Source organism: Orycteropus afer, unplaced genomic scaffold (assembly GCF_000298275.1).
Source record: "Orycteropus afer afer isolate SDZICR_OR568_19922 unplaced genomic scaffold, OryAfe1.0 scaffold00017, whole genome shotgun sequence".
In the NCBI taxonomy this organism is placed as follows: Eukaryota; Metazoa; Chordata; class Mammalia; order Tubulidentata; family Orycteropodidae; genus Orycteropus; species Orycteropus afer.
Genome location: NW_006921604.1, coordinates 14,598,079 through 14,619,790, shown reverse-complemented (window position 1 = coordinate 14,619,790; position 21,712 = coordinate 14,598,079). Strand labels below are relative to the sequence as shown.

At 39.6% G+C, this 21,712-nt stretch overlaps 1 protein-coding gene across 1 annotated transcript in view; it reads right to left on the bottom strand.

The window, feature by feature from the left end:
- Nucleotides 1–5,751: 5,751 nt before the first annotated feature.
- IL1RL2 (interleukin 1 receptor like 2) overlaps nucleotides 5,752–21,712 on the bottom strand; it is a 98,480-nt gene continuing 82,519 nt past the window's right edge. Inside the window, 4 exon segments of the mRNA XM_007959542.1 lie at nucleotides 5,752–5,793; nucleotides 5,795–6,126; nucleotides 7,611–7,772; nucleotides 19,913–20,056. Coding sequence (XP_007957733.1) covers nucleotides 5,752–5,793; nucleotides 5,795–6,126; nucleotides 7,611–7,772; nucleotides 19,913–20,056 — 680 coding nt within the window.

Sequence of the window (21,712 nt, the reverse complement as noted above, 5' to 3'; positions counted from 1 at the left end):
CATCTATATATCTAATATATCTGTTGTTGTAGCAGCACCAGGATGTTTTGACCTCTGTAGGTGTCAAACTACTAGTAGATTTTGAGATCAGGAAGTCTGAGACTCTGCTTTATTCTTCTTCTTTAATAAACAAAAATGAAACCCACTGCCATCAAGTAAATTCCAACTCATAGAGAACCCCACTGGGTTTCCAAGGCTATAAATCTTTATAGAAATAGATTGTCTGAATCTTCCTCCCACAGAGCAGCTGGTGGGTTTGAACTGCCAACCTTCTGGTTGGCAGCCAAATGCTTTACCCACTACACTACAAGAACTCCTGTCTTCTTTAACAGTGCTTTGCTTATCTGGTGTCTCTTCCCTTTCCATATAAAGTTGGTGATTACTATTTCCATCTCTTTAAAGAATAATGATGGAATCTGGGTCAAGATTGCATTACATATATGTAAATTACTTTGGGTGGTGTTTACATTTATACAATGTTAAGTCTTCCCATCCATGAGTGTTCTGGTTACTTAGCGCCGCTCTGACAAGAATATACCACAAATGGGATGGCCTTAACAAACAGGAGTTTATTCTTACAATTTGGAGGCTTTATGTCCAAGTTTACAGTGCCAGGCTCTAGGGACTGGGTGAAAGCCCCTCAACCTTGGGGTCCAGCTCCACCTCCTGCTCCCGGCCCACTGGAGCTAGAGGCATTTCTTCACTCAGACAGCTGCTGGCTGCTGAGGCTGAGAAGCCCCCAAGGTTGACAAGTAAAAAGGCACAGTCCTGATGTTACCAAACCACACGGCAGGCCATTAACTTAAGTCCATTGTAAGTCCCAAGGTCACCAGAGCATAGCAGGCTGCTGAGCAAAGACACGGCTACATGCAGGGTCCAAGCGTGCCATAGGCTAGAGACCATCCTCAAAGCTTCTCCTTATATACAGGAAGCAGACCACATACCCAAAGGCAGTGACTCAGCTGCTCCCAGTAGATTCCACCATGGAGTTGATTACCAGTCTCATCATGGGGAATACTACATCTAGCTGCCCACCCACTCAACCAGGCCCAGCCAAGTTGACATACAAACATAACCATCACAATGAGCATGCATATTCTCTCATTTATTTGGCTCTCTTGGTTTCTTGTAGTAGTGTTTTGTAGTTTTCTTTGTAAGTCTTTTGCATCTCTCATTAGATATTTCCTAAGTGTCACCTTTTTGGGTGACGTATTGTTTTCTTGATTTCCTTTTCAGACTTCTCTGTTACTGTAAAGGAATATTATGGATTTTTGTATGTTGATCTTGTAATCTGCCACTCTGCTGAATCTTTCAATAAGTTCCAGTAATTTTCCTGCTGAGTCTTTTGGATTTTCTATGCATAGGATAATATAATCTGCAAATAGAGATAGTTTTACTTCTTCTTTGCCAATTTGTATGCCTCTTATTTCTCTTTCTTGCCTTATTGCTTTGGCTATGACTTTCAATACAATATTGAATTGACTGGTGATGAAGGGCATCCTTCTCTGGTTCCCATTCTCAAGGGGAATGTTTTCAGTCTCTCAATTGAGACTAACGTTGTCCTCTGGTTTTGTATACAAGCCTTTAATTGTGTTGAGGAATTTCCCTTCTATTCCTAATTTGTTGAGCACTTTTATCAAGAATGGGTTTTGGATTTTTCAAATCATTGTTTTTTGATTGATTGATATGATGATGTGGTTCTTTTCCTTTCTTTTATTTATATGGATTATATGGATTGGGATTCTAATGTTAACCACCCTTGCATACTTGCTATGAATCATATATATATATATATATATTTGGAGTCTATTGGCTAGGGTTTTGCTGAGAATTTTTGTGTCCATGTTCATGAGGGATATTGGTCTACAATTTTCTTTTTTAATGAAGTCATCACTAGGCTTTGGAATCATGTTATTCTTGCTTCATAAAATGAATTCAGGAGTATTCCTCTCTTTTCTATATTCTGGAATAGCTCAAGTAGAATTACTGTCAGCTCTTCTCTGAATGTTTAGGAGAATGTGCCAATAAAACCATCTGGGCCAGGAATTTTTTCCATTGAGAGTTTTTTAATGACCTGTTCAATTGTTACTTTCGATGTGCTTATTTTCATCATTGTGTCTCAGGTGTATCTCTTGTAAGCAGCATGTAGATTGGTCACACATTCTTAACCTTTCTCCTACTCTCTGTTTCTTGACTGGTACATTTAATCCATTTACATTCAAAGTAATTATCAATAGATATTAATTTATTGCTGCCATTTTAGTATGCTATTTGTTTGTGTGTGTGTGATGCTGCTTATTTCCTTGATTTTTCTGTGGTGAATTCATTTTGTTTATGGATTTTATCATTATTTCTTCTGTTGCTATTGTTTTGGTGTTTATTATATCTTTAATATTTTCCTTTTTTTTATTTTCATGAGAACATTTATTAATTTCCTTTTACATTACCTTGTAATTTATTATTTTTTACCAAAGTTTCAGTCAGTTTCTCTTGAAATCATCTTCCATTTGGAAGTCCTGTAACTATGTAACTTATTCCCTCTTTTTGATGTATAGTTGTCCTCATTTACAAATTCATGTCTCCGATTTCCTATTTTCAGTCTTGTAGTTTTATTTTCCTTGGATGCCTTTATATCTGAGTCGGTTTCTGGGTAATGTTTCATGTATGTTAATCTCAGGTTGTTGACTGCTATTGTTTGCTCTCTTAAAAAAATTCCCTTTAGTATTTTCTGTAAGGTTATATTTTCTTTAACTTCTGAAATGTCTTGATTTGACCATTGTATTTGAGGGTATTTATTTGTATTTAATTCTTTTCTGGTGATTTAATTTTTTTCTTTTAGAGTTTTATATATGTCATCCCATTGCCTTCTTACCTGCATGGTTTTTGCCAAGAAATCAGAGCTTAGTCTTATTGATTCTCATTTATAGGTGACTCTTCATTTTTCCTGACCTGTTTTCAGGATTATTTTCTTGTGTTTGGTTTTGGAAAGTTTGATTATTGTATGTCTTGGTGATTTTTCTTTTGGGAGTTTATCCTGTTAGGGATTCATTGAGTTTCTTGAATGTACCTCTTCTTCTCTTTCATGATATTAGGGAAGTTTTCCTCCAACAAATCTTTGACTTTCTTTCTTTCTTTCTTTCTTTTAATCTCTTTCTTGTTCTGGAAGTCTGATCACACATAAGTTATTCCTTTTCACGGTATCCTACATAACTCTCAACACTTCTTCTTTTTTTGTTTGTTCTTTGATTTTTTCTGATTGTTCCAGTAACAGATTAGTCTTCAATTTCACTAATTCTGTCTTCCATTAATTAAATTCTACTACTTTGCCCTTTCAATGCATTATCTATTTCTGAAATTTTACTATTAATCTTCTGGATTTCTGTTTGTTGCTTTTGTATGGTTTCTAATTTTCAATTTATTTTGTCAGTTTGTTCTTGTATCATTTTCCTGAATTCTTTTACAACTTTGTCTTATTTCCTTGATTTTGTCTGTTTTCATTCATCTTTCTCTCAATCTGTTGAAGATACCCAAATATAATTATTTTGAATTCCTTATCAGATAGCTCCAATGCCATTTCTTCCTCAGGAAGGTTTTCTGGTCACTTGATTGAGCCACCTTGTCTTGTTTCCATGTGTAACTGAGAGTTTCTGTTGTCTCCTTGACATTGTGGTGTTGCTACATTTGCATTTAATTGATGATTGTATGGTGTGTTTCATTCAGACTTTTTTTTTTTCATTTTGTTTTGATATATCCAGGCAAGTAGGGCAGGCATGCTACTCTGCTCAGTAGTTTTGGCAGTAATAAGGTACTCACCACCAGTCTCCTGGTGGGTGTTACAGAGTATAGGTGTGCTCAGTTCTCTGCTATTTGTCTACAGCAATGGAGTGTGACCAGGATTGGTGTTGGCTATCATGTGTTATTGATCAGGTGGTGGAGGAGTGAGTGGTGACACTTCCCAAGTGGGTGGGGCTGCAGGAGTTGCAGGTATGGCTGAGTAGTATGGATGAAGTTGCTGTTCTCCTGGTGGGTGGGACAAAAACAAACAAACAGAAAAAAACCTAGAAATGGGAAAAAAAAAAAAACTAAGGAGGAGGAAAAAGAGAAGAGAAAAAAAGCAAAAGCAAAACAAGGGAAGGAGAAAACTGGAGGGAGAGTACCTGGTTGTGCTCCTGCAAGCTGAGATGGTGGCAGGGTCAGGGCACCCAGTACAGGTTAATGCACTGTGTTGGCCAAAGGGTGTCCAGTCTGGGACACTTCTGTCAAGTCTTAGGACCTAGGAGGCAGCTGGAGATAGGGTGCCTAGTCCAGGACAGGAGTTTTGCTGGCTTTGGAGGTGGCTGTGGGTAAGAACCTGTTCTAGGATGATGTTTCTGCTAGTAAGTGGGTAGGGGTGAGAGATGGTTATATTCTAGTCACCAGAAGGGTGTGGGTAATAAGGGAAAAGACTGTACCTTTCTGGCTACCAGCCACCATTGTGGCTGCTGATGCAGTCCTGGGTGACCAGAGCTGATTATCAGGTTCCTGTCCTGATCAGATCAGAATGCGGCTTGCAAAAATTCAAAAGGGCTGCATTGTTCAAGGCCAGTTGACAATTCACTGCTCCATATGTCTCTTTGTTTGCTGCTTTTATTCAGATTCTTCTTCTAGTCTGTATTTGATCCACTTCTTAAACCTTTCTTTTGAAGCTCAGGGTTCCAGGATTATCACCCATATCTGTTGCATTTGTTTTTTCATATCTTTGTTGCAGAGAGTCTGGGTAGTTTGTATGCCTACTCTACCTTCTTGTTGGAAGTCCTCCTCTATGCACATTCTATATATGAGCTTGAAAAGAACCATCACTTCCTAAAATTATAGCCATAATTTTGTGAATATATATATTTTCTAGGAAGATATCCATGATACTCATCAAATTATCAAAGAGGGCCACAGTTAAAAAAGGACAGGACTTAAAGGCTATAAAACAAGTCTTATCAATCTTTCAAAAAATGGTGGCTATATTTTATAAATCCAAAGTCAGAACACATGGTGTGACAACAGGAGAGTGTATTCAAACCTGAGAACACAGATATAATGCTCAAATATATGAAATGGTGGTATCTTTGAGAAAAGGAGCTTCTTATATAGGACATAAAATACACTTTAGCTAAATATAAAATAAAATGTGCTGAAATAATTTATTAATATTATTACATGAATAATAAAATTTTACATACTTTTAAACAAAAAGAAACAAGACCTGTATTGGAAGGAGAGAAACTTAATGACTTAAAAAAAAAAAAAAAACCTAATCAATTCACCAACAGTGCTAAACCAGTAAAACCAGATATTGTTGAGTTAATTTTGACTCATGGCGACTCCATACATGTCAGAGTAGAATTGTACTCTATAAGGTTTTCAATGGATGTGGTCTTTCAGAAGTAGATCACTGGGTCTGTCTTTTATGGTACCACTAGGTGAATTTGAGCCACCAACTTTTTGTTAGTAGGCAAGTGCAAACTGAAAAACCTCACATGCTTGTGAGAGATCTTGTTTTTGTTGGTTTGTTTTTTATTTTTCTGACACACATGGAGTTACCATGAGTCAGAATTGAATTGACAGCAATGTATTCCACAGGTATATAACAGCAATCTTCAAGGTATCTTTAGATAGCCCAAATGAAATACATCTTTGTACAACTATAAGACACTCCACGACAGCAAACTATCCACCACTGGGTAATGACCCTTTGTTGATCTTCCTCTTATCCACTGTTCAGTTGCAAGATATGTGCTTCAGCAGCTGGATTGGAGAAAGATGGGGGATACCTTGTGGGTGGCATGTGATATCGCACTTTTTTCCAAAACTTGGTCTTTGCAGATTGGGATTCTTCTGTGAAGTCCCCACTCCACTGGATGGCCCCATGCTTCTGTCTAATATACTTAATTGATTCTGGCATGTCTGTGTAGTCCTTGATTTTCTCCAGTTCAATCAGAATGACCTTCATTCCTTCCTGGATGAGGGCATTGTAGACTATGATTTGCTCTTCTGCTATGTTTTTCAGTAGGCCGATCCTCAGAAATTCAGGGACTATTATGATGATCAGTCTCCTGCACAGCTTACTGTTCTCATCAATGACACTGGCTATAGCTGAACACGAAGAAAGAAGAGCTGATTCAGAATAGCTCATTATTAAACAGTCTTGGTCTTAATGCTACTAAGAATATCAGAAATGGGCACTGCAAGGAGAACATGGACTTTGTACATGCTGTAATCAGGAATGTGTTAACAACATTTTTAATATGCCATCCCTCTGCGGAGTTTTTTGACTCTCCCCTGCAGAATTAGTCTTCTATGTTCACAAATCATATTTTATTATAGTTAACTGTTTGCATATCCCTTTCCAAGGCCCACCTATTCCACCCACATACTATGAGTTGGTCGAGATAACGATCTTATTATGACTAACTTTGCATTCCCAGATTAACTGAAGGTCTGGCATATATTACATGATCAACACATTTTTAAAAATAAATAAATTTAGAAATTATGGTGAAAATGTACTCGGTTCAAATGTTTTGTTAATCTTGCATTTCTGTATTTTAGGCAAATCTGCTGCAAAATACCTCTTTAAAGGGTTAAAAAGCAAAGATGTCACTTTGAGGACTAAGATGCACCTGACCCAAGCCATAGTATTTTCAATCATGCAAAAACTGGACAATAAGGAAGTTCAAAGAAGAACTGATGCCTTTGAATTATGGTGTTGGTGAAGAATATTAAATATACCATGAATGGCCAGAACAAACAAATCTGTCTTGGAAGAAGTACAGCCAGAATGCTCCTTAGAAATGAGGATGGTGAGACTTCATTTTGTGTAATTTTTACAAGTTATCAAGAAGGACCAGACTCCAGAGAAGGACTGGTGACTAGAAAAGGATATTCATTTTAGACACCAGTCATTTTGTTGTGTAGCTTTTGAAGAAATGGCATATAGGACAAGAAGGAAACTCATTTCTTGAGTGTTTAATATGTGCTAAGTGCTACAGTAGTCCTTTTACAGGTTTTACTTCATTTATTTCTCTGCACCAGATTAGGAAAGCATCCTTAACTCCATTTTCCAGATGAGACAATAGTCTCCTACTCAATGAGAGAAGCAAATAAAGAAGTTCTCTTTAGAGAGAACTTACCCTTAGGTAAGAGAGGGGCAGGTAGAATTGAAATTTATAAAATCTGCTTTAAATATGAGTTGGTTTACATCTCCAAACCAACTGAAAACATTCATCAGTTAGTCCCAATGACATGAAGGTGAATGACCACTTGTCTCTTGGCCAAGAGTGTGACACTGGCCTCTCCTTCACGTGAATGGGTTAACTAGTTCTTACTCCACAGTAAGAGTCACATTATTTTAACCAGGAATTTCAGTCAACATCAAGTTGCAAGAATGAGCCTGAGCTGAGAAGCAGTTGGCCCTAACCACCTTGGATCAGGGCTGGCATGCCCAGAGAGGCTCTGGTCAAAGATGTTCTGTGGTTTCTAGGTGAAGGCAAGCAAAGTCCTGCCAGCTGTAAAGGACAGAGAGAAATCCCCTTTTCATATCATTCATTTGTTGTTTTCATATGTCACTTAAGACATACCTTGTCCTGGAACTTCATCCCTCCCGAATATAAATAACTTATATCCACACTGCCTCTCCAACACCTCTGGCAGGATCTTCAATACCAGTATGTTCACATTATGGCTCTGGAATCCACTTTGAGGCTTGGGATATAAGACATACGCATCATACAACTTCCCATCTGAAATGGAGATGGACAAGTTCACAGGATGATTCTTACGAAAATATTTTACTGTAACAAAATGAAAATCTGACTTGCTACCCTTATGTCCTTTCAGTTTGAGCTCAGTCACTTCAACAAGACCAGCTGGAAGATTTGGTGCCAGGCATTTCCATGCTATGGCATTTCATTCTCACAAACCAGGCTATGAAGGAAATGACTTTATCACCATTACAAAAGAATGAAGCTGAGACTAGAAATAATGCATGATCTCCCCAAGGTCATACAGCTCTAACTTCAACCTGTGGCTTTTGACTTTAAACCCACTACTACCTGTGATGTGACTGAACACAAGAATTGAGGGCAAGAGACTTCACAAATTTACCCAGGGTGGGCCCTGTGCAATGTAGGACAGTCCTGACTGCACCAGACAAAATGGACCATATTCCTTTTTTTTAGACCCACTAGTGAACTCCATCAGGAGCTCTGGTAGCATAGTGGCTAAGACACTTGCCTGCTAACCAGACGGCTGGCGGTTCAAACCCACCAGCCACTCCTCGGAAGGAAGGTTGGGCAATCCTACTTCCGTAGTGATACTGCCTCAGAAACCCAAGGAGGGGTCGCTATGAGTCCGGTTTGACTCGACGGCACATAACAACAACAACAACAACAACAGTGAACTCCATCACTGAAATCCCAAAGCCCAGCATTATAGACCTGCTTATTGATTCAGTTGTGAGGATTTCTGTTTTCTCTATGTTTAGGTGTAATCCATACCAAAGGCTATGATCTTTGACCTTCCTCATTAAGTGCCTCAAGAATTCTTTGCTTTCAGCAAGCAAGATTGTGTCATTTGCATATCATCTACATCTGGACCAATGATCATAATAAACTGAGAAAATATCAAAGTTGTCAAGGATTTCATTTAACTTGAATCCACAGTCAATGCCTGTGATAGTTAAGGCTGCATGTCAACTTGGCTGGACCATTATTCTAAGTGGTTTAACAGTTACGATGCATAATAAGACCTCATATTATGTAATCACCTCTATGATGAGATCTGCTATGATCACCCAATCAGTCCAAAGGAAGTTTCCTTTGGGGCATGCCCTACTTCCAGTATATATGGAAAAGTTGTAAAAAACTCACTGACTTTTTGCTCGTTCTGGTTACTACATATGGCTCATCATCATCTGAACTTGAACCATATTGCCTTGACTTGCCATACTGCTTGCTGATTTTGGGATTGTTGCCTAGATAGTTTGTGAGGTGACTGCCAATCTTGGAGTCATACCCTTATGAAGACAGCAACCTACTATATAGCCTGCCAATCTTGGGTTTGCAGCCCTTGCAGCAACATGAGTCAAGAGAAGCCTCTAGCTTGATGTATGACCTACAGATTTGGGACTTGCCAGCCTCTACAACTGCATGAACCATTTCCATGAGATAAATTTCTCTCTCTCTTGCTCTCTCATTTTATCAGCTTCACTGGTTTTACTTCTCTAGAGAAGCTAACCTAAGAAAATGCCCACTGAAGCAGCAGTCAGGAAATCAAATGATGTACTGAGCAAATCTGCTGCAAAAGACCTCTTTAAAGTGTTAAAAAGCAAAGATGTCACTTTGAGACAAAAGTGCACCTGAACCAAGCCAAGGTAGTTTTAACTGCCTAATGTGCATGTGAAAGCTGGATAAGGAAGATCAAAAAACTGATGCCTTTGAATTATGGCATTGGCAAAGAATATTAAATGTATCATAGACTGACAGAAGAACAAATAAATCTGTTTGGGCTTCCAGCAAGATGGCAGACTAGACAGATAAACTACCCAGACCTCCCACAACAGAGGCATGAAAACCAAATGAAACATATACAGATAATCCTAGAACCCTGAGCTTCAAAGGAAAGTGTAAAGAAGTAAATTGAATGCAGACTAGAAGAAGAAACTGAACAGAAACAGCAAAAAAGGAGGCATCCAGAGTGAATTTTCAACTGGATTGACACAGTGTAGCCATTTTGAAATTTTGCAAGTAGCATTCTGATCAGGGCAAAACCTAAAACCAAACCAAAACAAAACAAAAAAACATACTGCCACTGATTTGATTCTGACTCACTGTGACCCCCATTGGGTTTCTGAAGCAGTAAATCTTTACGGAAGTAGATTGCCAGTATTCCTTCTGTGGAGAAGCTGCTGGTTTTGAACCACTAAGCTCTGGTTAGCAGTCAGATGCCTTAGGCACTGTGCCACCAGAACTCCTTTCTGATCAGGGCAGGGACCCAATAATTGGTTCTGCTTGCCCAGGACTACACAAATGTTCACACCAGCAGCTGGCTACCAGAAAGGTGCAATCAGCTCCTTCCTCCCCACACCTTCCCAGTGATCAGAAGTATGGCTACCCTCCACCTCAACTGGTTATGCCACTACTGTCTTGCATGATATAAGAGACACACCCTCATGGATCAGCCACCACATGAACGCCACTCCTGCATTTGGAGGCATGCATTTTCCATCTCCTCAGGCCAGCAGAATGTGCTGTCCCAAACCAGGTGCCCTCCCACTAGCCACCTCCTAATGGGAAGAAATGCTATCCTGAATTGGTCGCCCCACCTACAGCTGCGTCCTAGGCCAGCAGAAGAGCAGTCCCATACCAGACACCCTGCATCTAAAAGAAGCACAGTCCCAGAATGGGGACTATGCACCAACCAATTCCTAGGCTGCCAGAAGTACAATATTGAACCGGTACCCTGTTCCTGAGGCCTCCACAGCCAACAAATGGCACAGACCTGTACCAAGTGCCATGTCCCTCACCACCTCTTTGGCCAGCAGGAGTACTGACTGAGTGCTTTGCCCCCCCAACTTTTCTCCTTTCTTTCTTCCCTGTTTTTGCTTTTCCCCTTCTCTTGTTTTTTGATATTTTCTCTTTCTCATTTTCTTTTCTTTTTTCATTCATCTAATTTGTTTTTCTCCCCCCTAGATTTTTTTTTCCTTCTTCCTTCTTTTAGGTTTTTAGACCTGGCAGGAGATAGCAACTATGACCACAATTCCCAGCCACATTTGCACCTCCTGAAGCCCCATTCACTTGATGAATGCCACCAACTGCTTCTGTATCACCTGAGCAATGACAGACAGCAGCCAATACCAGCCCAGACTTCTGTCAACTATTCTACATGATCAGTGAACACAAAACTACACACACATGCCCATCCTCTATCACACCCACCGGGAGACAAATGGTGAGTGCCTTATTGCTACCAAACTAGCAAGCAGAAAATAGCATACTTACACCACTAGCCAAAAATATCAAAGAAAAATAAAGAAGAAATAAAAACTGAGCAAAACACACCAACATATAATCATCAATTAAATACAAATATAACACCACTACAATATCTCAGAGACAGAAGACAAACATCAGTTCATATAACAGATTGGGTGACTCAAACAAGTGCACAAATACAGAGCAAGAAAACCTTCTTGAGGAAGAAATGGCATTGGAATTCTTGATAAGGAATTCAAAAGAATTATATTTAGGTACTTTCAAAGGACTGAACAAAGACCAAGGAAAACACACAAAAAATCAAGGAAAACACATAACAAAACTAGAAGAATTCAGGAAAACAATACAAGAACAAATTGACAAAATAAATGGAAAATTAGAAACCATAAAAAAGAGCACATAGAAATCCAGAAGATTATACTAAGATTTCAGAAACACATAATGCATTGAAAGAGCAAAGGAAAAATACTGAACCAATGGAAAACAGAATTAAAGAACTTGAAGATAAATTTCTCAGTGCAAATCTGGTAGAGGAACAATCAGAACAAAAGGACAAAAAATATATATAAAAAGAAGATTCAGAATTACGTGGGACATCATCAAGAAGAATACTTTACATGTGATCAGAATTCCAGAACAGTAAGGGACAAAATTCACAGAGAAAACTGTCAGAATTTATTGGAAGAAAATTTACCTAATATCATGAAAGACAATAATATATGCATTCAAGAAACTCAAAAGAACCCCAAAAAGATAGGCTGCAAAAGAAAATCACCAAGACATATCATGATAACTTTCCAAAACCAAAGACAGAGAAAGAATCCTGAAAGTAACTCGAGAAAAACAAAAACGTACCTACAAAAGAGAATCAGTAAAACTAAGCTCTGATTTCTCAGCAGAATCATGCAGGCAAGAAGGCAATGGAATGACATATGTAAAACTCTGAATGAAAAAAATTGCCAAGCAAGAATTATGTAAACAGTTTGTAAATGGCCATCTAAGGTGCAACTATTAGTCTTTTCCCACCTGGAGTAAAGAAGAATAAAGAAAGTCAAAGAGAATTTGATTGGAAACAACTTGTACAACCACTGTAGAAATCAGTATGGCACTTCCTTAAAAAGTTGGAAATAGAAATATCTTATCATAAAACAGTCGTACTACTAGGTAATATCCTACAGAAATAAAAGTCACGTCACAAATAGATACATGCACATTCATACTGATCACAGCACTATTCACAAGAGCAAAAAGATGGAAATAACCTGAATGCCCATCAAAGGATAGGTAGATAAACAAACAATGGTACATATACACACTGGAACGCTACACAAGGTTACAGAATAACGATAAATCTGTGAAACACCTGTAATATATATGAAGCTAGAGGACATTATGCTGAGTGAAATTAGTCACTCACAAAAGAACAAATATTGTATGAGAATGCTATTATAAAAGTTAAGAAAATGTTTAAACACCAAAAGAAACATTCTTTAATGGTTACTAGAGTGGGAAGAGAAGGGAGGATAAATCGCTAACTAGATAGTAGCTACATATTAACTTGGGTGAAGGGGAAGGCAATACACAATAAGGGGGAGGTCAGCACAAAATGATCAAGACAAAGGAAGACACTGGAAGAAGCACAAAAGTTAAAGGCAACGGAGGTAAATACTGCTACATACAATCCTATAATAGCAGTAATAACAATAATCTACAAGTGTATACATAGATAGACTGAACAGGTGTGGAAAGGCTAATTGGACTACACCACAAATATATATAGATTTGACAGAGGACATTTCTACATGTATATTGGCGTAGTACCTAAGGCATCTGACTGCAAACCAGAAGGCTGGCAGTTCAAACCCACCAGCCACTCCCTGGAAAGAAGTTGGGGAATCTACTTCCATAGTGATACTGCCTCAGAAACCCAAGGAGGGGTTGCTATGAGTTGGACCTGACTCTATGGCAATGGGCAAATTTATATAGGCTATAAATACACCCATGAATATAGTAAAGCACACAGGGGCAGAGTTGCAAAAACTTCTTAACCACAACCAAATACCTTGAAGAAATGAGTTGCTGGGCCTGGAGGTTCACGACCATAGTCTTGGGTGACATCAGGTCAATTGGCACAACATAGTCTACAAAAACAATGTTTTATCTTCTACTTTTGTGAGTAGTGACTGAGGTCTTAAAAGCTTGTGAATGCCCACGTAAGGTGTAACTATTAGTCTTTCCCCATCTGCAGCAGAGAAGAGTGCAGAAAATCAAAGAGGCATGGAAACAATTAATCCAAAAGACTAATGGACCATGTGAACCTCAGCCTCCACAATGAAGAGACCAGAAGAAATAGATGTTGCTCTGCTACCATTACTGATGATCTGAAAAGGATCACATTAGAAAGTCCTGGACAGAGTGGGAGAAACATGGTGAAAAGAACTTAAAATAATGAAAAATAGTAGGCTTACTGATCTGAGAGAGAGAGGTGGAACCCCCAAGACTATGTCCCTTTGTCACTTTCAATCTTGGAACTGAGCCCATCCCTTGGCTCAACTTTCAACCAAAGAGACAGGTTTTTTAGATGAAAAATAGCACCAGAGAGACAAACTCCTTAGAACAATCAACCATTTGAAATCACAAGGGCAGCATTTGCCCAAGAACAACATTCAGAAGGCAGGAAGGGATAGGAAAGAAGGAGGAATGGAAACAAGAAACACAGGGAGGAAGTGGGATGACTGATATTACATTGTGATCGTTGGGCAGAGAGTGGTGGAGTGGGAGTCAGAAGACTTGGATTTGAATCAAAGTCTGTACTTACCACCTGTGAGAACTTGGAGGACTCATACAACCTTGTTGAGTCTCAGCTTCCTTACTTGTAATCTGAGGCTGTTACCATGTCCCCTACCATTGATTTGTGAGAGGTAAAGCCAGGGAAGTACTTGACTTGTGATCAGTTGAGTCCTTCAAAATCAGTGCCATTATGTCAGCTCTGATTCATAGCAACCCTATGTACAACAGAACAAAACACTGCCCGGTCCTGGGCCAACCTCACAATCCTTGCTATATCCAAGCCCACCATTGCAGCTACTGTGTCAACCCATCTTGTTGAAGCCTTCCCCTTTTACACTGACCCAAGCATGATATCCTTCTCCAGGGAATGGTCTTTTCTGACAACATGACCAAAGTAGGTGAAACAAAGTTTGACCATTCTCACTTCCAAGGATCATTCCAGCTGCACTTCTTCCAGACAGATTTGTTAGTTCTTCTGGCAGTCCAGGGGACTTTCAGAATTCTTCACCAGCACAATTCAAAATACTACAAAATACCCCTCCCCTGAGGTAAGCCTTAAAAGGAGCTCTGGTAGCATAGTGGGTAAGGCATTTGGCTGCTAACCAGGTCAGCAGTTCAAACCCACCAGCTGCTCCACAGGAGGAAGATGAGGCAATCTACTTCCATAAAGATTTATAGCATTAGAAACCCAATGGGGGTCACTACAAGTTGGAATTGACTCAATGGCAGTGGGTTTGGGGTTTTTATATAAGCCATTGTAGCTGCTTTGGCAAACAGAATGTAATCTAAATAACATTGCACGTTCAGGGGCTAGGTCATGAAAGAACATGGCTTTCACTTGGTTCTCTTGCTCTTGAAACACACATCCCTGGAAACCAGCCACAATGCTGTGGAGTCTAAACTAGCACAAAGAGTCCACTTCGAGAGGTTCATGTAGAGAAAACTGAAGCCACCAGCCAATAGCCCAACTACCAGTCTTCCAGCTGAGGTCCCAGACATCATGAAGTAGAAACGGCATTTCCACTCTGCCCTTCCCACATGCTTGACCCACCGAATGAAAATAAATGGTTGTTTTATGCCACTGAATTTGGAGGTAACTTGTTTCCCTGTCACAGTAACTGGCACAGCAGCTGAACAGAATACTAATGGCAATAGATGACAATGAGTCGAACATTCCCTTACCATCTATTTCACTCAGCTGATTCCACAGAGAACCACCAGTGAGTGTTCTGAGGAAGCCCTTGGCCCTAGTAGCAGATACTTATAGCTCACCTTTATGTAATGATGAGGTGACAGTTCTCTCAGGTACCAATTCTTTTTCTAAGAAAGAGTCAGTCCTACCTTCAATGCTAAAGTGTATACATATTTCCTTATTAGCTGTAGCAAAAAATGTGTGCTGCCAAGTTGATTTTGACTCATAAAGACCTCACATGACAAAGCAGAATTTCTCCATAGGGTTTTCTAGGTTGTAATCTTTACAGGAGAAGATCATAAGGACTTTTGCCTGGAGCCACTGAGTGGGTCTGAACTGCCAATCTTTCCGTTAGCAGCTGAGCACCACCAGGTAGCAAAAATTGGAAAAGTTTCTTTGCATAAGTTAGTATTGATGAATGATTTGCTACAGATTATTCATTACTTTCTCTTGTGATTGCTAAATTCTGTCCAGGATCAGTGGAAAACTCAGAATCAATTTGGCCTCCACATTAGCACTTTTACTGAATTGCATGAGACTTCATATTTTCACCCCACCAGGCAAAAAAGACACTACAATGAAACCTTTAAGAGGTGCAATTTGACAGGACTACCTTGTTTTTCCAAGACTCACAAGTTTTCTGCCTTTGACAGGGTGCAGTCTCATCACTTTTTGGTCACTCTTTATTAGTGGAAGTATTTGTTTCCACCTTACATAGGTTCCCGCTTTTGTAGGTTTTATTGCATAAGCAAAGCTACATAAAAAAAACAGGTTATTTCATTTATTGGAAGAACTGTTGAGGACAAGATTCATTACATTACAACCTTTTAAACTAAAGATTTCCCACAAATTTTCCCTTAGAAATTAGGTCCAGGAAAAGCCATGTTCTCTCATGAGCAATAGAAAGGTTTATGTCCAAAGTACACAATGAATCTTTTTTAATTGCTTTTGCTTTAGCGTCTAAAGTAAATTCACCTGTAAAAACTGTTGGAGATTTGTAATTAACTCTACCATGGATCTATTTTACCATTCTACCTTTTGTTTCTTTTGCCTTCTTTTCCATTTTCATTGTACCTGTTGATTATTTTGTTTTTCAAATAATGCACTTTATACGTATTTTTGCCAGCCTCTTCACACCGATTTGGAATAAGATGACCAAAAACAACCAGTTGTTGTTGTGTTGACTCTGACTCATGGCGAACCCATGTGTGTCAGAGTAAACCTATGCTCCACAGGGTTTTCAAAGGCTAATTTTTTGGAAGTAGATTGCCAGGCCTTTCTTCTAAGGTGCCTCTGAGCATAAACATAAACCTCCAATCTTTCAGTAAGCTACCAAGTGCCTAAAGCATTTACATTCCCCCATCCACCCATCCACCAGGCACTCTGGAATAAGAGGAAGGACATACTAATCTCTTCAGTTGATTTGTAAGCTTATTCTTACATTTTTGTACACACATGAATACCTGGTAGGAGAATTTTAAAAATGCATGTGACTTAATAGAGAATAAACAGAACTCATTGAATTTAGCCAGACCTGTTAGTGACTCAGTAATGCTTAAATAATATACACCTAGCTAATAATAGTATTTTAAAGCTTGACTAATCTAGTTGGAGTAAACATAAAGCTGTGAACTGGACCTGGCACTAATTTCAGAGTCTAAACACTTGTTGTTGTTGCTGTTATGTGCCGTGCAGTCAGATCTGACTCATGGCGGCCCCTCCTTGGGTTTCCAACCCAGTATCACTATAGAAGTAGATTGTCCAACCTTCCTTCCAAGGAATAGCTGGTGGGTTTGAACCTCCAGCCTTCTGGTTAGCAGTCAAGTGCCTTAGACACTACGTGATCAGAACTCAGTAAATGGTAAAAACCATTCATCTTTGCCAACACTTAGAGGAGTATTACAGCATAGTTCTCAAAGATTGAGCTGGAAAGAGTATAATCCCAATATGCACACATACTTTTATGAATTTAAGGGGGGGGAAAAAAAAAAAAAACAGAACAAAATCCCAGCTGTTAGTTCCCGTGTCCAAATTCTCAGCCTTCTGCTTCTGAACATAGGCTGCATCCATTCTGGGCAGTGGGTGGGGCTCTCAGCTGTCTCAATTGCTCAGCTCCCCTGCTCAGAGTAAGTCACTATTCTCTTTGCTCTTCCTGCCAAATCTGACCTTACTAATAGGCAGCTTCAACTCACCCTATGTGCACAACATCGGTTAGTCATAGCTATCGTCACAAGTCCTGGGAGTCACAGTGAGTCAGTGGAGTGAGAAAGCCCAAGAAGCTACCAGGAATTCCACCTCAGTCAACTCAGCCCTCTCTCTGTTAGTCAAAAAACGGCAAGTAGTCAAACCACGTGCATTTCTGTGTCAGAAAAAGTAAGTAGTGGTAGACTAAGTTCTCTGATTCTCAAAAAATCTAAACCAAATCCCTTGTCTTTGAGTCAATTCTGACTCATGGTGATCCCCTGTGACGGGGTAGAAATGCCTCATAGAATTTTCTTGGCTGTAATATTTAAGGAAGTAGATCACTAGGCTTATGTTCTGTAGCACCACTGGGGTGGGCTTGAACCACCAACCTTTAGGTTAGGAGTCAAGCACAGAACACCCAGGGGCCTTTCTTCTCAATACCAGCTGGTAATAGCCTATGTGCATAGACATGAGTAAACCTCAGAATTATACAGAGCAGCCTCTTCAGTGACTGGTGCCAATGTTGCCCAGGATACAAAACATAACATACTCACATCTAATTTGTCTATTTGCCACAGTGAAACACTTCATCTGGAAGTTGCAATGGGCATAAATTTTTTACATCAAAAATAAGTTCACTTATTTTTATATAGCTCAAGGTTTACCAATTTTAAATTCTGGAATGTAATTTAGAAAAAGTTCAAATTTAGACATCTGTGTTTTTCAAAACATGTGGTCAACAATTTGTACAGTGTTTTTATATGCAAGGAAAGCATTTAGTGTAAAGTGTTGTTCTATGTATTAAGTACCAGTAAAACTTGTTTGCACACAAGGTTTCCACACATTCCTGCTCTTGTCAGGTCAGCACTTCAAGTCTCTGGACTAGAATGTTATAAATTTGTGTGTCTCTACACATATCAGTTAAGGAGCCCTGGTGGAGCAACAGTTAACACTCTGCTGCTAATTGAAAGGATGGCATTCTAAACCCACATACTGGCTCCATGGGGGAAAATTCTAGAGGCAATCTACTTCCATGGAGTATAGCCTAGAAAACCCTGTGGGGTAGATGTATTCTGTCACATGGGGTCTCTATGAGTAGAAAACAGCACGTAACAACATAACAACAACGCACACCAGTTACAAAGACTTCTAACTGCCTTCTATTAATTTTTCCATCCAATCAGGGAAATTAAACCAGATTTGTTATATTTTTAAGAGCCTTAATTGATTACATCCATTCTTAGAGGAAAAAATATATAAATACATGTATGTGTGTGTGCACGCACACGTGTGTGCGTACACACACACACACACACACATATATACCACAAAGAGTTAATCCTCAATAGCACAGTGATGGGAAATGCCTGTTACCAGCATCTGAGGACCACATTAAGATATTTATGTATCAAATTGTGCTATCAGGACACAAGTGTCACAGACCAAGCTACAATACCAGAGCACAGCGGTGGGTGGCAACTTGCTTTTGATCTCCAGAAAAGCAACAGAGTCCCTCCTGCACCACAGGGCCCTGCTCACTGTCTCCCTACAAGTTAGCTCATTTACTCCCCACAGCACTCTGTGAGTGAGGCTTTAATCATCTCTATCCCTTTTACTACAGCTAAGAAATAGGTGAAAATTGAACACCTTTCCAAATTCATGCAGTAAATGGAGAAAGCAAAATTAAACTCAAGTCAGTCTCTTTCTCTCTAAGACTTGAGCGTTTCAGCCTGTAATCTTGTCAGGCATCAAGTGTAATGCCTAGAAGAACCTGCAGCCCTGGTCAGCTCACCTTTCTCCAAAACATAAATTCTGCTTAAGCATCCACTGCTTTGAAAATGTATCATGAGTGCAGAGCACTTTGCTTCAGGAGAAATGTTCTTCTTTTGCCAATACCAGTGGACGTGAGAACCTTCTTAAAGGTGGCAGTGGGACCCACAAAATGATCTCTTGATGCTTAGTAAATATTCACTCAGTTACTAATACCCTGTACCACCACTCATCCATCCGTCTCTGTCATAGTTTGAATGTTGCGTGTGCTTAGCAAATATTCAGTCACTAACACCCTATAGCACTACCCATCTGTCAGTTTGTTGTACTGTGGTGTGTGTGTTGATATGATGCTAAAAATTCTATCACTGATATTTCAAATATCAGCAAGGTCACCCATGGCTTCAGTGGAGCTTTCATTCTAAGACAGACTAGAAAGTGATCTACTAGTGAACTACTTCTGAAAATCTGTCAATGAAAACTTTTTGGACCATGACAGAATACTTCCCAACTCACTTGCTTTGGACATGTCATCAGGAGAGATGAATCAGTAGAGAAGGATCTCATGTTTGGTGAAGTAGGGAGCCAGCAAGGGTGAGGGAAACCCTTGGTGTGACATGGATCATCACAGTAGCTGCAACAATGAATTGTGAGGATGATGCAAGACAAGATAATATGTTTATTTCTGCTGTATCTAAGGTCACCATGAACCAGAGTTGAGTCGACAACAGCTAACAACAATACCCTGCAAGTCTTGTTTGAGGGACCAATGCTGATAACCATGGATAAACAACTTATTTAAGTGTAAGAAGTGCCAGAAATATTCCTTCCTCTGAATTCTTCAACAACATGAAAAGCAAGCTAGTGAAATATGACAATATATATAGAAAATGACTATACGAATGAGTGAATACCAATTATGAGACATTTTTCAATGATTATCCACACTTACCATCTATTGGCTGAGTGGAATGGAAGGCACTTCGATACCAAAGCACAATGTCAATCTTAAAATTGTTGTAGATGCACATGACAGACACAGCCACACCTGTCAGTGCGATGAACCCTCCTATCAAGTAAGCTCTGGAATCTGGAGCTAAAATGACAGCAAAAGAGAAAGAGAATCAATTACATCCTTTACGAGTATAGATCACGTTATAGATGCCAAATGGAAATGTGTTAGATGTCCAAGTGCTAAAGACACTACTTAAACATTACTTTATATTTAAATAATAGGTATGGGAATAGAATAATCTGTTCTTGACAAAGAATTTCTGGAAAACAAATTCTGACCTCTTGGGCACCTGTTATTGTTGTTATGTGTCGTTGAGTCAGCACCGACTGATAGCGACAACCCCTTGGGTTTCTGAGGCAGTATTACTATGGAAGTAGATTGCCCCATCTTCCTTCTGAGGAGTGGCTGGTGGGTTTGAAATGCCAACCTTCTGGTTAGCAGTCAAGTGTCTTAGGCACTACACTACCAGAGCTCCCCTTGGGCACCTAGAAGAGGAACATTCTGGAGTTCTAGCTACCAATGGTCCACGCAGCACTGCTCATAATTGGACCAGCACTGCTTTCAAAATACTCATGACCAAACCATCCTCAATCAACACTAGAATCTGTAGAGGTGAGACGCGAGCACCTTTAATTTGAAAAGTTCCTTCAGTAATTTAGTTGCATATTCTTGATTAATCATCACTGTGGTAACTGCTATCCCAGTTACTCAAAGCTGAATATCAGAAATCCTGTTAGAACTAAGGAACAACTAGTTGTCTGGCCTGGCAGCCACATTTTTTGGCTCCATAAGATGGGCTAAGAGCCAGACTCCTATATAATTCTCTCTGTGCCCTCAGAGTCCCCGCTTGGTGCCTATCAGAGAGACATGCTCTTAGAAAGGGTGTTTACAGGCTCTGGCAAGATGGTGGACTAGACAGAAAGACTGCACAGACCCTCTTCAACAAAGAAAAGGGAAACCAATTAACATAGACACAGAAGATAATCTTGGACCCCTGAGCTTTGAAGGGAAGGATATAGAATTGAACTAAACCCCAACTAGCAGAAGAATTTGCATGAAAATACCAAAACAGGAGATATATGGACCTGCCTTCTGGCAGCGATCCTGAGAGATCCTGATGGCACAGATAGCTTGGAGATTCCTGAGTGGTGGTAGGACCTAAGAATTAAACTAAAAATCACCCTGCTAGCCAGGACTCATGGAGGCCTGTGCACGGTGGCTGGGGAACAAACGGAGAAGGTGAAGAGAAAGGTGGGCTGAACTGTGGACTTTTGCCAGTCCAGAGGACACCGCCATTTTGAAGGTATAAAAAGCATCTTGACTATTTGGATATTTAAAGAGACAGCGCTCTCACAGATTCCTGGGGCTTAAGAACATGTTCTGCTTTCCAGCAACCCCAAGGACACTCGATACCTGCAAGACTGACAAGTTTTTTGAAAGTTATTTGATTGTAATTTGTGTCTGATTGAGTGGGAGACAACAGTCCCCATAAAACACAACTACACCTACACCTCCTACAACTTCATTTACTGAGAGACAGCCACTACCTACTTCTCCACCAACGTGCTAATGATAAAAAACCACCAAGAAAAGCCTGAAACACCCTTGGCTGCTCTTCACAAACAGTTAACAGAGATCTAAATACAACAACACCACCATGCTTTGGAAAAAACAGACCATCACAATCCACACAAAAAAGCAGGATAAAGTGGTAGAAACAAGGGAGCAGGATACAGA